General features: G+C 51.2%; 1 protein-coding gene across 1 annotated transcript in view; it reads right to left on the reverse strand.

Moving 5' to 3' along the window:
* The window catches only part of GABBR2 (gamma-aminobutyric acid type B receptor subunit 2), a 340,052-nt gene that overhangs the window by 12,517 nt on the left and 311,443 nt on the right, over positions 1-16,092 (reverse strand). The window contains exons 14-15 of the mRNA XM_033123673.1: positions 5,309-5,419; positions 758-982 (exon numbers count right to left, since the gene is read on the reverse strand). Coding sequence (XP_032979564.1) covers positions 758-982; positions 5,309-5,419 — 336 coding nt within the window. The remainder of the gene's footprint in view (positions 1-757; positions 983-5,308; positions 5,420-16,092) is intronic.

Consider the following 16,092-nt stretch of genomic DNA (forward strand, 5'->3'; position numbering starts at 1 on the left):
AAAAGTTATTCATAATATAAAAACTCTGGAAACAACTGTAATGCTCACCAATAAGAGATCAAGTGGACAAGTAAATATAGAACTTTCCCTCAATGTTGGTTATGAATGTGGGAAAATACAAAGGACAAAAACTTAGTGAAAAAGGCAAATCACAAAGCAATAGATGCACTATAATCACAGCTATATCTGAGGAAGCAGCACTGCGTAACAGTGAAAAAAACGCTGGAAGGAACACATCAAAAACATTAGCAGTAAAGGGGCGGTCGGATGGCTCAATGGGTTAGAGCGTGAGCTCTCAACAACAAGGTTGCCGGTTCAATTCCCGCATGGGATGGTGGGCTGCGCCCCCTGCAACTAAAGATTGAAAACGGCGACTGGACTTGGAGCTGAGCTGCACCCTCCACAACTAGACTGAAGGACAATGACTTGGAGCTGATGGGCCCTGGAGAAGTACTCTGTTCCCCAATATTCCCCAATTAAAAAAAAATATTAGCAGTAAAAAAACCAAAGCGAAACATTAACAGTGATTATTTTGGGGTGGTGGGACTATGTGAGATTTCCGGAAAATCTGGTTTTCACGGTTGTGCATTTCCCAGACTTTCTGTGATGTGAATTGTGTTCATCATCACAACACCACCAAAAGGATGCCTAAAACTCAGAACGTGGAGGACACTCAGCAATGCCCTGCGAGCGAGTCTGAGGCCGGAAGCCGGGGTGGCGAGGGTGGGGGCCCGTCGGCCACGGTGCCGTCCCCCACCTTTGGCACAAACACCAGGCAGAGGGTGATGGTGCTGCAGAAGATGATGACCAGGGCCACGATGCAGAACTGCACGTTGGGCTGGTCCCGGGTCAGGAAGGACACGGCAGCCCCGATGATGCACATGATCCCCACGTTGTACACGCTCATCCCGATGTACTTGCTGTCGTTGAGGGCGGGGATGCTGACATTGCGGGTCTCCCAAGCTAAGAAACAACCGAACAACTGCAACAGGGAACAGAAAGGGGAGATGCTCGTTACCAAGTGGCGGCACCAGCTTGCTGCCCTGAGAAGCTACTGAACTCAGGAAGTGGGCGCTGGCAGGAGGGAGGCTGGGGCTTTGGCTGTCACCATCTGTCCTCCACTCATGGCCTTCGGTTGAGTCTGGGGGTACAGACTGGGGGTGTTTCAGCTGGCTGGGTTTCCTTTGCCCCACCCCTGGTTCACATGCAGACTCGCAGGAACCCACAGTGGGAAGGAACTTCAGACATGAGCTCAACCACCTCCCCTCATTCTACAGAGAACATTGAGGTGCAGAGAGAGGAAGGGGCTTGCCCAAGGCCACATAGCCACCTGGGGGTAAAAGCAGACCATTTCTCTAGAAGTTCATTCAGGCCAGCCTTTTCTTTCTATTAAACCAGGCAGAGCCCTGTGTCTGGGACTTCTGTTACCCCCCCTTCCCCCAACCCCCAATGCACACAGTCACCAAGAATAGAGACTACGTCTCCTAGCTGTTCTTGATGCTAGGTGTGGCACATGACTAGGTTCTGGACAAATGCCATGCAGTGTGTGCAAGTTCTGGGAAGTGTCTTTAAAGGGAAGGCTGTTCCTTTTCTCCCTCCTCTGAGCGGAATGCGATGGGTGGAGCACGAGCAGCCATCTTAGACCACAATGTGAAAGAGGCATGATGAAGATGGGGGGGCACAAGATGCAAGGAGCTCAGATGGTGGAGCCCCCACACCTCTCCTAGATTGCTTACCTGAGGGAGAAATTAGCTAGTTCTTTAACTACTTATATATTTGTGTTTTCTCTCTCTCTCTCTCTCTCTCTCTCTCTCTCTCTCTCTCTCTCTCTCTCTCTCTCCTGCAGCTCTACTCTTAACCAATACATCTCCCAACAGAATTGGATAGGGTAGAAGTCAAATGTCGTCTGAAGCAGGGTGTTGAGAGTTTAGCTTTCATAGGTGGTCTAAGTGGGGGTGGGGTGGGGTGGAGGGGGACAGCCTGCAGAAGGAAGTACAGATGGGATGCAGGGCAGAAATGGTGGTGCGGGTGGGTGGGACAGAGAGCTGACCCAGACTGCTGACTGGTGCAGGGACTTCGGCTATGGTCTGGCACTTCTAGAAAGCCTTCCCACAAAGACCCCTTTGCCCTCTGACCTCACCACTACAGCTCGCGGCATCCAACATTGCATGAGCCATTTAACATCACACTGAGGGCCTGTGCTGTGAGGTTTGATTTCATTTGGCAGCACAAGGCCGTTGGTAGAAGGGCCACCAAACCATCATGAGAGTTTCCACCAGTCATAAAACGTGGGCAAGTCTGAGGACGGTGGTTGGCTGCACATCTCTGGCTGGCAGAGGGCCCCAGGATCTGGAATCTGCTCTGCTACCCACTGGCTGTGTGACTCTGGGCAAGTCACTTCACCTCTCAGGACCTCAGTTTCAATATCTGTGAAATGGGAAAATAATAATGCCTATCTCACAGAATTTCTACCTAAATGAAATGACAAGATAGATGTGAAAGCATTTTGTAAATGGAAATGTCCTGTACAGAAGGAAGTTGAAAGGTATTTTGTAATTGGAATGACTTTGTATAATCATGGTTGTTTTCCTCTTCTTTCCTTAGTATGTTATCTTGCAGACTGATTTATTTTTTAAAAATTCCTTTTCAAAATGGGGAACCAGATACCAAATGAGGGAAGGAAACCCATAGCTGTGCAAGCCTGCTTTGTGCTGGTTCCTCAAACGCAGCCCTCTGTAATCCCACAAGGACACTGGATGTGGCTGTCCACATCTTACAGGGGAACAAGCAGAGGCTGATAAGGCGAAATGACCTTCCTGGGGTCCCACAGCAGAGAGTGGCAGGGCTGGGTGGGCGCCAGGACTCCTGCTCTCTGATGGCGGGAGGTGGGAAGAGCGGTCTGCGTGCCTCCTCTGTGCCATACTACCAGTGGGCCACCAAACCATCGTGAGAGTCTCCACCAGTCATAAAACGTGAGCAGGTCTGGGGACTTGGTGGTTGGCTGCAAATCTCTGATAACTGTCAGGAGGAAACAGAGTATAACTTGTTCTTAGGCCTTCAAGGAATAGAATGAGGGCTCCTGGGCACAAGTTACATTGAGGCTGATTTCTGCTGAGGATGAGAGAACTTTCTAGAAAAGCAACCCATCTGTAGTGGGTTGAATGGCGGCCTACATCCTAATCCATGGAAACAGTGAATGTGACCTTATTTGGAAAGAGTCTTGGCAGATAAAATTATGGATCTTGAGATTGATTACCCAGGTGGGCCCTAAATCAATGACAAGAGTCCTTGTAAGAGAGACAAGGAAGAGAGACTTGAAGAGAAGGCCCTGTGAAGACAGAGGTAGAAATTGGAGTGAGGCAGCCACAAGCAAAGGAAAGCCTGGAGCCGTCGGCCTGGGAGAGGCAAGGAGGCAGTCTCTCCAAGGAGGGAGCACGACCCTGCCTTGATTTCAGACTTCTGGTCTCCAGAACTGTGAGAAGAAATTTCTGTTGTTTTAAGCAACCCGTCTATGGTAATAATTTGTTATGGAAGCCACAAGAAACTAATACACCAGCCACGGGTGGCACAGGCTGCTTTGAAGGGGTGGGCTCCCCACCACTGCAGGTGTGCAGCAGTGAGTGAACACTTGTTGGGGGTGCTCAGGGTGGGCTGTGGGGCTGAAACCGCTGACCGCAGAGGGGGCTTATAGGGCTGTGCACGCTCTTTCCAGTCCTGAGCTTCTGTGGTTCCAGAGCAGCAGGGGCTAGGAGGTGGGATTTGAGTCGTAAACTCTAAGGGCCAGGACTGCTGAGGACAGTCCCTTGCACACACTGGAAAGAGTAAGGCATGTGTGCTGTCAGATACAGTTTTATTGACATGATCTGATTGCAGGTATTAGTTTCACGGGAAGAGATACAGTCATCTCCAACCACCTTTGGAAGTAGTGGGGAAGATAATGAATGGCTAAAACCTTCCAGATAAATCCAGTTTAAAGAGCCAATCTGATTCACATAATCTAATTTCACAGAGTCTCAGGATCAAGGACACGGAGGCTGGAGGGATCCTGGAAAGAGTCTAGTTTCACAGTCTTTATTCAACAAGGGCTGGGGAAACTCAAGTCGTGGATGCTTCCCACTTCCTGTGACAGGGAGCTCGTTCCTTGCCAGGGGCCCCCATCACATCAGTGGACACTGCTCTGTTATACAAAATCCTTCCTCGCATGGACCTGAGGGCTGCCTTCCGGCGACTTTGCCCACCGGTGAGGGTTCTGCCCTCAGGTGTGTGCCACCTGCTCTGACAGCCCTGGTGACCATGTCTCCAGAGTGCGTCCTTCTCCAAGACCACGACCTCTGTCTGGCCAGTCGTCCAGGACCATGTCCACTCTGGGCACCTCCTGTGGACACCTCCAGGGTCATTACCGCATGGGGCCTAAATGGCAGCCCAGTCGTCCTCAACTGACCTCTATGGAAACCAGAAGAGGGTCTCAACGAGTATGAGGTGGGGGACAATCTTTGCCTAGGGTCCCCTAACACCAGCTCTTCTGGCGTGGCTCCCCGGAGGACATGGGATCAATCACTAACAGTTCTTGGAAGCTGCAGCAGGTGAGGAGGCACTTGAGTAGCTTTCTTGACTTTGGGAGAGGGCTTCCTTTCCCATTTCTAAGTGGAGGCCACATAAAGCAGATGGTGGCTTAACTTTCCTGCGGAAAAATCTGAGGAGGGGGTAGTAGCAGCTTCCTGTCACCGGAGGGATTTTAAGTGGGGGCACAGTTTTCACAGACTAGGGGAGATGATGAAAGGATCAATCAGGACGAGGTAGGGTGGGGCCGACCTCTCAAGCCCTTTGTAGCTTTGAAATTCCGCAATTGTGTGAGGTGGGCTTGGAACGGGATCTTTGATTTTAACAGATGAGTAGAGTGGAAAGAATGCTGGGTTCTGGAATTGGAGGTTACCAGGTGGCCTTTGGCAAATCACTTAACCTCTCTGAGCCTTAACTTTCCTCATTTATAAAATGGGGATGAGTCCACACCTCCCATGGATTTAGAGGATCCAGTGACATTCGGAATGTGATCATGCGTTAGATGTCAACAGATTGCCATTCCAGGAGCGGTACAGTGACAACTGTGAGGCACACTCACAGGTTTTGGGGTAACTCTCCAGTAACCCCATTTTTGACTCGGCCACTTACTAGCTGAGTGACCTTGGGCAAACTGAGCCTCAGCGTCCTCATCAGTGAAATGGGGAATGGAGATCACATGTGGCCGACGCCAGGCCTGTGCTGTGACACAGAAGTGTCTCCCCCACTCTGCCTCCCGCTCGGCACCTACCATGAGAAGCCCCTTGTAGGCATAGACGATGCCGAGCCAGATGGTCATGTGGGTGTTCTCACAATGCTCCAGGAGAGGGCGGATGGAGATATCCCGTCCTGCTGGGTCCGGCTGTGCAAAGAGAAAACAGAAACCCAGGGATGGCACTGCGCACCCTTCCAGCAGCCGGGGCCCTGCCTGACCGCCCGATTCCCCCCCATGAGCCACAGCCAGTGCCATTGTCCAGGGGGCCTTTCGAACCCCACTTCTGTGTTCCTGCCTCTGTGTCCCCACTCTGTGTTCCCATGGGGCTCAGGCCTCAATTAGCATTGACTGCTTTCTGTTTGCTGGTCATGATTCAGCCCTGTGCTCAAGTTACCTGCATTCTCGAGACCGAGCTCCTGAGCTGTGACAGGGACAGGGTCATTTTGTGTCCCTAGAACTTAGCACAAGACCTGGTCCAGAGCAGGCACCTATAATGTTTGTTGAAAGAGTGAGCATGAGAAGAAGCACAAAGCTAGGTCAGGGGGCCTTTAGGTGTCTCTGGGACTAGCTTGGGCAGCCGGAGTTACAGTGTCTATTGGCTGGATCATGCATGGGGCCTGCCAAGCTTTTTGTGGAGACCTTCTTGGCTACCACCCCTATTAAGGGAGCAGTAGTGAAAGTCATGTTATGTAGTACATGACGCATGCGGGGCCAGAGTTAATCTGGCAAGAGTGGGCACCTGACCCTAGGCAGCCAATCCAGATGCTGGTCAGAGACGTATGCGGTTTCCTAGGGCAGAGAGCTTGCTCTGCCCACACCGGGGTGGTAGAGAGGCTCTTACCCAAGCACAGGAATTAGAACTGGGAAACTCTGGGAGAGAATCAGGCAGGTGGTGACAAGAGGAGAGAAAGACACCCAGGGAATGAAAAAATATATACTGTATATTTTTCTTGTACCACGTGAGAGTAAGTTGCGACGTTCTGATCCTATCTAGTATTTCCTAAGAACAAGGAGATTCTCTTACAAAACCACACACACCAAACTCAGGAAATTTAACAGTGAAACAGCACATTATCTACTGTACTCTCCATTTGCGAGTTTCTCCAGTTGGCCTAATCACGTCCTTTAAAGCAATTGTGGTTTTTCCCAAGCAGGATCCAAACGGGGACCATGTATTACGTTTCCCTGTCATGTCTTTAGTCTCCTTTAATCTCCAACTGTTCCTCCACCTACTTTGGTTGTTCATGTCATTGATGCTTCGTGAAGTATCCAGTTTAGTTATTTTGCAGAACGTCCCTCAGTTAGGTTTGTCTGAATGTGTGTTCATGATTGGATTCAGGTTATGCATTCTTGGCAGGAATCCCACGTAAGTGATGTTTTGGCCTCCTCGGGGCTTCGCTTCAGGGACTCTTGATGGCATTTTGTCCCATTATTGGTGATGTTAACTGATTGTTCGGTTGAGGTGATGTCTGCCAGATCGCTCCACTTCAAAGGTACCATTTCCCCCTTGTAATTAATAAATAATCTGTGGGAGATACTTTGAGACTGTGTGAGTATCCTGTTCCCCCACAAACACAACTCAGTGGTTTCGGCATCCATTGATGATTCCTACCTGAGTCACATTACGTTGGTGGCTGCAAACCGGTGATTTTCTAGCTCTATCATTCCATTTAGGTACTTGGCATTCTACTGTAAATAAGATCTTCCCTTTCCTCTCACTTATTTAAGTATAGCACTATGGACTTGTGGGTTCCTTTTTAGTTCAGTGTTTTATAATCCATTAATATGATTATTCATTTTGATGCTCCATTTTTTCCCCCCAGATTTGGTCAATGGAAAACCCCTTCATGCTGCTTTCTGTGTTTTTTCAACGTGTCCCCATAGTTTTTTGGAGCACTTTCCCACTTCTTGGCACAAGATGTTCCAGGCTCTCCTTGTAGTTTCCTTGCCCAAGCCTTGGAATCAGCCATTTCTCTTTTTGGTGGAGGATGGCATATAGAAGATTTGGGCATTAGATGTGCTTGCTCACTGTTTTTGGAGCGTCATTTCTTCTAGGCCCTTTATTCCATCCATCCATCCATCCATCCATCCATCCATCCATCCATCCATCCATCCATCCATGTATTTATCATCATTCTATATCTATCTCTCTGTCATCTATCTATAAATTCCAACACCACGGGGGTCTTGCTTGCCTCCCCTATTCCACATTTACATCTTTCTTCTCCCACAGTGGGATCCCTGGTTTCCAACAACAGCAAGAGAGTCACTCATTTGCTTAAACTTACAAATAGACGCAAAATAGCTCCAGAATTGTTACATCCGTACACTCCCAACAAATTTATTAAGTTAAGAAGATTAAGAAGATTTCTTTGCAAATCTGCTTCCCTTTAGAACAGATTCCACTGAGGGCACCTTATCCAAGAACTGTGTTCAGGAGATTGTGCTGGTGAGGCCCAGGGTAAAGCCTCAGGCCTGAGGGGAAGAGGGAGGCATTTCCAGGGTCATTCAGGGAGAAGAAGGAGCACTTTGCTGGGATCCAGCGATATGGGAGTCAGGCCTCAGGCAGGTGGGGGATGGAAATCCTATTTCTTTTGGCCCTGCTCTCTAGGTCTAGCCTTTGAGGCAGGCAATGGCCTGGGCACTTGTGAGTTGGGGAAAGACGGTGCTCCCACATGGGAGTGGTGGGGCCTGTGGGCTCAGGGCATTTTGTAACCAAATCATCCAGTGGCATGCCCTCTCAGGCTTGATTTTCCTTTTGCTGTCCTAAGCCACAGAAAGCCTTAGCTCAGCCTCTATGATTCCGTGGTCACTGAGTGCACACAGAGGCTGGAGTGCTAGAGAGGAGAGGAGGGTTTCCTGAGGTCTCTGCAATGATGGCAGTGGGTACTTGTGCAAGACCCCAAGGGAAGCTGATCTATAGGAACCACGGTCAGAGCATCTGGGGCTGCAGATCTCCCCTCCACTGCGACCCACCCTGAGCTGTACTAGATTCTCCCAAGGGTGATGGGAGTTTCCTGATGTCCTTTCATTGTTTAACGGAGGAGACTGAGAAAGGATGTGGTCCCAAGGTCAACAGTGACTTTGTGGCAGAACTTGGGTTTCTCTAGTATCTGACAACCAAGCAGACGTCAGAATGCAGTAGCACAGGCCCATTATGGTCATGCATGAATAGCCAACCCTTAATGATGATTGTGTCTGTTGTTCTACAATGAAAGACAACAATTTATGATGGACTCTGAGGGTAGAGGACTGATTCTCTCATACACCTTTGCTCAATGTAGTGAAACTCTATTTGTAGGAGTCTGACAATGGTTGTCTGGCTTACATACATACCCCAGTGACAGACAGCCCGTCCCTCCACTCTTGATGAGATGGCTGCACAGTTCTTTTATGAACCAGAACCTTCTCCTCCTGTACCTCCACCCATTGGTCTTTCCTCTGAGGCTCCCTCCCCAGAAGGATCCCAAGCTCTCTCTCTGAGTCTGCACACACTTCCTCAGGAAGGGGAAAGCTGTAGTGAAGGTACACATCACCTCCCCACACCAAGTCGACCCGGTCCTTTAACCTGCTTGAGTTCGCCATTGATCTGCAGGCCTAGACTTGAGCTCAACACTCCAGGGGGTACCGAGCAAGTCCACCTGTGCTCTTACTCCAGATCTCCTTGGTTTCCTAAGTAACTACCTTCCACTGGTGATTCAAATGTTCCTTAAGGTTGACTAAGATCGCACCAGGTAATTTTCATCCAACTGCTGCTAGCTCTGTCTTCTCCCTTCTTCAGATGACATTCTAGCCCAGCTCCCTTTTACCTTGTTAAGAAGTCCCCACCCTCCCCCCGCATTGCCATCCTGGTCTGCTCTGACCTTTGTGAATCCTGAAATCCTACTTCTTACATCTGGTCTTTCAGTCCCCCATCCATCTCAGTAAGCTTAAGCGCAGCCTCAGCTGCAGAGCTGGGAGGGCAGCCGAAAACCAAGGGCCTGCCGAGCATTCAGAGAAGGTTGGCAGAGATGCTTCTACCCCATCTCCCAGTACACGGGCACTGATGCAGAAATAAGCCTCAACACTCTCCTGGTCATGAACGTCACCCTCACACAGCCCCAGGTCTGTGCACTCTGGACACGGATCAGAGTGGCAGGGTTTGGGGGTGGTTTTAGGAGTGATGGCATTCAGGTTCAGGTTGGGGATGGGGAGTCTGAATAAAGTTAAAAGACCCCCCCATTGAATCTCAAAGCAAACTGTAAGAGCCATGCCTCTTATTCCTTCCTTTTGTCTACTCCGTTCTGATCGTGCCTGGACTGGAGTTCAGAGTGGTTTGAGCAGCCACACCCAGGAAGAGATGGGCCTGACCCTACAACAGGAGGGGGCGGGGAACCCAGCCACTACCTGAGCGCCTATTTGGTGTCATTGTCGTGCACCAAAACGCCGCTAGAGGGCGCCAAAGAACCGTGCGGAGAGTCCCGCGGGGCAGGCTGGGGCTCATCCTCGGCTGGGGACAGAGCTACTCCTGTGGCTTGATGGGACTGTAGTGGCCAAGTGCTCAGCAGCATCCTGTGCTATTCTAGAAGGCACCCACTGGCCTTAAACGAGGTCCGATTTCCAGGCACCATGGAGGATCCCCTCCAGCCTCCTTCTGGGGCAGTGGGTACAGGGGTGTAGTGGGGGGTACAATTGAGGGTTTGGAGGGCCCAGGCTGTACTTGTGCAGGGCTCTCACCCTGCTCCCACTGTGGGCGGGCCATGCAGCCCAGGGCCAGGGAATACAGGGCACTGAGCCAAAAAATGTTTCCTTGGCTCTGGATATTGGCCTACAAGAACTTTCAAGTTGCTTGTTTTTCTCTTCTTTTTCTTCCTTCCTTGCTGCTCACCCGGGCAATAACCAAAGTAATCATTCATTCAGTATATAACTATCAAACACTACCACTTGCCAGGTACTGTTCTAGGCACGGGGAAAGCAGCAATCACCAGGATTGACAAGAGCCCTGTCCTCATGGCTCGCTTCCATTCTACTAAGACCAGGATAATTCCACGAGAGGTGGCCTCCGAGAGAGAGCGGGTGGCCCTCACCAGTAACAGCCGCCCTGAGAGCACGAGTGACAATGATGTACTAGCTGCTAAGCTGCAAGCTCCACACACATTATCTTGTCGAAGCCTCATAAGACTCCAACAAGGTGATGTCCTCATTTTACAGATGAGGAAACCAAGGCACAGAGAGGTTAAGTAACTCGCCCCAAATCTCCAGCTAGTAAGTGTCAGAGCTGAAATTTAAACCCAGGTCTGTCTGACTCCCAAACCACTGTTCTTTCCTCCCTCACCATATGCTCTCCCCCACCTGCCTTGCCTCTCTCAAGCATCCTGTCAAATTCTGAGGAGACAGTGCGTATAAACCTGCTCTATGAACTATGCGGTGCTGTGAGGTGCTCCTCATGGGAGGAATGACTTAATTGCTAAACGTTCGATAGAGGCCTCCCCTGAAGGCCCTGGAGCTCTGTGAAGGCTGTGCGGCAGTGCTGCAAGCTGAATTCAAGCTAATAAAGTGCTCTTCCTGTCTGACTGAGGGGCGCAGTGTCCAGCGAAGCGGCCACGCTGGAGGCCTTCAAGTGCTCACACCTGACTCCTGGCCCATCCGCTGCTCAGCGGGAGGCATGCAGAAACTGCTGGGGGAAAGCCTTCCCCATCTGTGCAGCGAAAGGAGAGCAGCTGGCCTGAGAGTCCCTCTGCACCATGTAATTATTCACAATGTAGGTCAGTGGCCCCTGCAAACATTCTGGTTTGTCAGGCCGCACAAAGGCACAGGCAGGGGGTCTGCGCATGGGTTGAGGCATTGAGGCCCAAAAGGTCAGAGGCCTCCGTCCTGATATAGACTTGCTGGGTGACCTTGGGTAAGTCCCCGCCCTTTTCTAGACCCCAGTTACCCACAGGCAGAGTGAGCCCATGGGTTAATTTATGGTATAGTTCATGTGAGCCTGATTCATGGAAGGACGACTGTTTCTGTCCTACATTCACTCATTCATAATTGACTCAGTCAGTATTTCTCATATGCCTACTGTGTGCCATGCACCTTGCTTGATGCTGGGGCCCAGGTATGTGAGACGGGTAGGAGGCTTGCCGTCCTGGAGCGTGCGTTCTGTTGGAGGGCACAGAATGTTGACAAACCACATGGCGCAGCTATGAGTCGAGTGGTGACATGTGTTCCTAAAGAGAGGTACAAGGCGCTTTGAGGAGTGCTGGCAGGGGGACCTACTTCAGATCAGGTCGGCTGGGAAGGCTCTTCTGAAGTGGTGACATGTAGCCTGGGACCTGAACGATGAGCAGGACCTGTCATGTGCGAATCCAGGGGGAGAGCATTTCTAGGTGGGGGAACAGCAAGTAGGAAGAAGCTGAAATGGCACAGACTTTGGCATATTTTAGGAAACAAAAGGAGGCCAGTGTGGCTGGATGTCATAAGTGAAGGCCAGCACACAAACCACCGAGGGAGCTTGTAAACAGGCTGATCAGGGCAGCAGGTCTGGATGCTGCAGTTCTAACACGCTCCCAGGTGATGCTGAGGCTGCCGGTCCAGGGAGCGCCCATTGGGTAGCCAGGCCGTAAAGGTCCTTAAACCACAGGGTGACATTTGGCCTTCAGGTTAGCAGATCTTTGGTTGAGAATGAAGACTCCTTGGTCACTCACACGCCTCTGACACAGAGTGACAGCTTAGCACAAGGGCAGACTTGACAGTGCTTGTCTGTGTGTTCTGACTCTGGACTAGACCCTGTGTCTGTGTCCTGCGTGGGGCTGGCCAGGGCAGTCAGGGCTGGGCAGGGATTCAATCCAGGCAGGGAGATGGGGAGTCTGGATGGACGGCACAAAGGGGGCCATGAGTGTCCCCTGTGCCCACGGGCCTCTTGGCTCTGGTCCCATGGACATTTTACGCTGCCACTGCTTGGGTGACTCAAGTTCTCAAGCCCCACCTGGCCAGTGCTTCTTTGAAGGAGGGTTGCTTTCCACCTTCTGACTAGTTCCCGGAAGCTGGCTCTCAGAACCTTCCCCCTGGGCCATTCCTTCTTCTTTTTTTAAATTTCAAATTTGAGTTTTTGAAATATATGGTAAAACTGATAGGTGAGTATATGTGTGTATAGAAATGAGTTTGAGTGTGTTGGTTGGGGAGAGGGGACGATGTCTCACCTTTTGGGCTGCAATTTCAGAGGTTTGAGACGCTTCTCTTTTCCTGGGAAGGCAAGTAAGTCGACACGGCCTCTTTTGGGGGTGATGGGGGAGGGTCCCATGAAGGAAGCCTGGGCAGGGGGAGGACAGGGCACTTGGTTTAGAACCAAAGCCCATCAATCGCCAACTGTGGGACTTTGAACACTACTCTAAACCTTTCTGAGTTATGATTTCCTCATCTGTAACCTCCCAGCGTTTGGCAAGACGATCAAAGGAAGTTAACTGGTGTGTTTCGCAGGCTTTAGAGACTGGAAAACCTGCTCTTTCTGTGTAAACTGGCATCATTATCTCCAACTGCAGAGAGTCACAGAGTGCTGGAGCCTGGAGGAACCTTCCTGATCCCTCCGGGGCTGGGCTGCTTATCTCAATAGCAGCAGTCCCACATCTCGGAGGCAGCAAAGCTGAAAGCTGTCATTTCAAGGTAAGGCTTTTCTTTTTTTTCAGAATGTTTGATTACAAGTTTGGGTGAATGTTTCCAGAATCCCAGATCTGGAAGGGACCTGTGAGATCACCCACCAGAGTTTCTCAACAGAGGCACTTCTGGCATTGTTTTCTTTGGAGGGGGTGTGGTTCTTTGTTGGAAGGGACCGTCCTGTTCAGTGCAGGGCACTCAGGACCCCTGGCATTGGGCACTAAATGCTAGGAATGTCCTCTAGTCACTGTGACAGCACAAATTTCCCTCCCTGATTCCCCATTTCCAAATACTAAGAGGATTATGCATTAGTCTAATTCCTCTTTTTACAGGTAGAGAAACTGAGGCCCAGCAAAGGACTCATAGCAAGTGGGTGAGTGAGTGGGGACCCAGATGCATGTGTCCTGACCTGGTCCCAGGCCCTGGACCATGATTCAGGTTGGCACAGGAGGGGCCAGCCTCGTGGGCTGCTCACCAGCCAACATTTACCAGGACTTACAGTGCACGGGTCTTGGGCACTGACTCGTCAGCCCCCTGGAGCAGGATGAGGGCAGGCCTCTGGCTTTTGGACGTATCCAATTTGCTGGTGCTGTGCACCCTTGCTCAGGTCCACGTGGGGCAGCTTCCAGAGCAGCAGACATGGGCCCAGAGCCACCTGCCTGAGGCCTGCTGGCCATACCCTCATTTTCAGAGAGGAGGTGAGGTAGGAGAGGTGGCCGGGCCCTGGCTGAGGAGGGCAAGGAACCCAGGCCCAGCAACAGGACCCCAGTAGGCCAGCAGGAACCCTGTCTGGTCCTGTTCAGGGAGTCATCTGGAGTTTGACCTTGGAATCTAGCAGGAAATTCTGTGGTTGTATAAGGGTCATAGCTGGGGTGGGAATAGTCTTGGAGAAGTTAAGGGCTGACAAGTACCCTAATAGGTCCTAACATTTTTAGCCCTTTGTGGCTCATAAATGTGTTCATACTAGGATTTCTCTTTGTCTCTTGGATTTTTGACTTCAGGGCAGTCTGCAAGAGCCAGGGATTTTATACCCATGTTACAGGTGAGGAAACAGACTCAGAGAGGACAAGAGACTTGCTCCAGGTGACACAGTAAGTCAGAGGCAATGTCAAGGCAGACCTTGTTCCTGCAAAGCAGGGGAAGGCGGTACATCTCAGCTTCTTTTGTCATTCCCTGCAGTCCGGCTCTGTTCCCCTCCCTGGGGAGGTGGGCCTTCCCTATCCTCTGGCAAGCCCAGAACAGGAAAAGCTCACAGGTATTGCCCATTTAATCCAAAGCCAAGAGGTGCTGCATCATGGGGGGCTTTCACGAGGCACATTGTGAGTGGGCAACACCAGCGCTGCTTCCTGGGTGTCAGCTTAGTGGTCTGAGGCACCTGCGAGGCAAGGGGGTGGTGGCCTCATGCACTTTTCAGGGAGCCTGACCGTGCTGGGTCATGAGAGGACAGTGCCCACACGTGCATTTCCCCAGATAAAATGACGACCCAACGACTGGGGACAGAGAGAGTCCTCGAGACAGAGTCGCTAGGATGGTGGGGTACCAGGGGGAGCATCTTCTCTTGGCTCTAGAACAGAGAGACACTCGTGGTCCTCGCTGGTGTGTGGTCATAGTTATTTTACTGATCTACATGGTGTTTACAATGTCTAGATTTCATAGTGAGTATTTCAAACAAATGATTTCATGTGAACAGCCAGATTCCTGACTTCATTTGGAACCGAGACCCTGGGTGGATCAGGACCTGCCTCATGAGTGCAGCACGTCTGCCACCGTCCCAGGTCTGGGCCGCCTGGCCAGCGTGTCTCCAGTCCTTGCTCCAGAGTCAAGCGAATGCTTGGAAGAGCGTCTCATTCTAAGGACATTTTTGAAGTAAATGTGACAACTGTTCTTTCTTCAGTTGGTAAAAGAACTGGGGAGAGACTAAGCGGTGACTGAAAGGAGCTGACGTGCGTGAGGACGGCACCCAGTTGTACTTCAGTGTCAGAGAAAATCCAGCTGGGTGAGAATTCCCTTCAGGGACGGCCACAACTTTGGTGGAAAGTGCCAGCTCTGGAAGGGGAGTGCCATGGGCACCAAGTATTCTGAAGAGGCCAAACACATTGCAGGAGCCAGGAGAGGGAGGAGGGAGGAGAGAATCCAGAGGAGCGAGAGGAGAGAGGCAGGGAGAAGGAGAGACGCTGGTTGGGCCACCGGTTACTTCCCCACAGACTTCCACACGTTCTGGAACTTCTGCTAAAACTCAGGAAATGCTTGATGGGCAACAGGGAAAGGCTGGTGAACCTGGCACAGGGTCTGAGACTTGCCATGGGGTAGAAGAGAGATGGTATCTGTGAACCGGGGGCAGTTGGGCACCAGAGGAGCTGAAGAGAAGGGAAACTGCCTCTAAAAAGGCCTGGGAAAGGGTGAAAACCTCCAGCAGGCTCAGGACATCCCCAGGCCTCCCCACCTTGGGGGTTTGAGGCCATTCTTCCCGATCTCCAGCTGAGAGTGGGATGTGGAGAAATATGGGCTAACTACTCATATGTCATCTGATTTTTGAAGAAACAGCGTTACTGAGTGGAAATGTCTGCTGACCAACCTTTGGCAAGCAAGCCCCTTCCCCTCTGAGGTCCCTCAAGAACCAACATTCAGTGAGTCCCTGGTGGCAACACCAGATGGAAAGCAGATGTCCCCAGGCTCAGCTAACTGGAGTTTGGTTTGCAACCATCCGCCTCAACAGACCCAGGATGCCCGGACCCCTCCTGCCCCAACCTGGTTGACAGAAATCTGCAGGACCGTTTCTCAGGGCACATGTGGGAGCGACTATGGCTAAACCGCCTGCAACCTGAGAGCAGAAGCAGGCTTTCTCTTGCAACCCTGGGACCAGCCTGACCCCCACACAGCTGGCTGTCTGGGCCGCAGGCAGCGGCAGGAGGGCCCGATGGTGGGGGCTCTGGTAAGGCCCTGGGGGCCATGATCCTGGCAGGCAGGGGATGAATAGAACAATGAAAGGAGAGCAGAGAGACAAAAAAGGGGCTGAAGAGAAGAGAAACTCATGGCCCTCAGATGCCGACAGGGTACAGTAAAATTCTGAGATGTAAGTTAAACCCCAAGAATAAACAAAAGCAAGAGTTTAACAAAGGAACATTGGGTCCCTCTGTGATTGGACCCCACATATCCATCCAGCCTAGACTCCCATAACCGACCTCATCCACGGCTGGGCCCCG

This window comes from Rhinolophus ferrumequinum, chromosome 12 (genome assembly GCF_004115265.2).
Source record: "Rhinolophus ferrumequinum isolate MPI-CBG mRhiFer1 chromosome 12, mRhiFer1_v1.p, whole genome shotgun sequence".
Lineage (NCBI taxonomy): Eukaryota > Metazoa > Chordata > Mammalia > Chiroptera > Rhinolophidae > Rhinolophus > Rhinolophus ferrumequinum.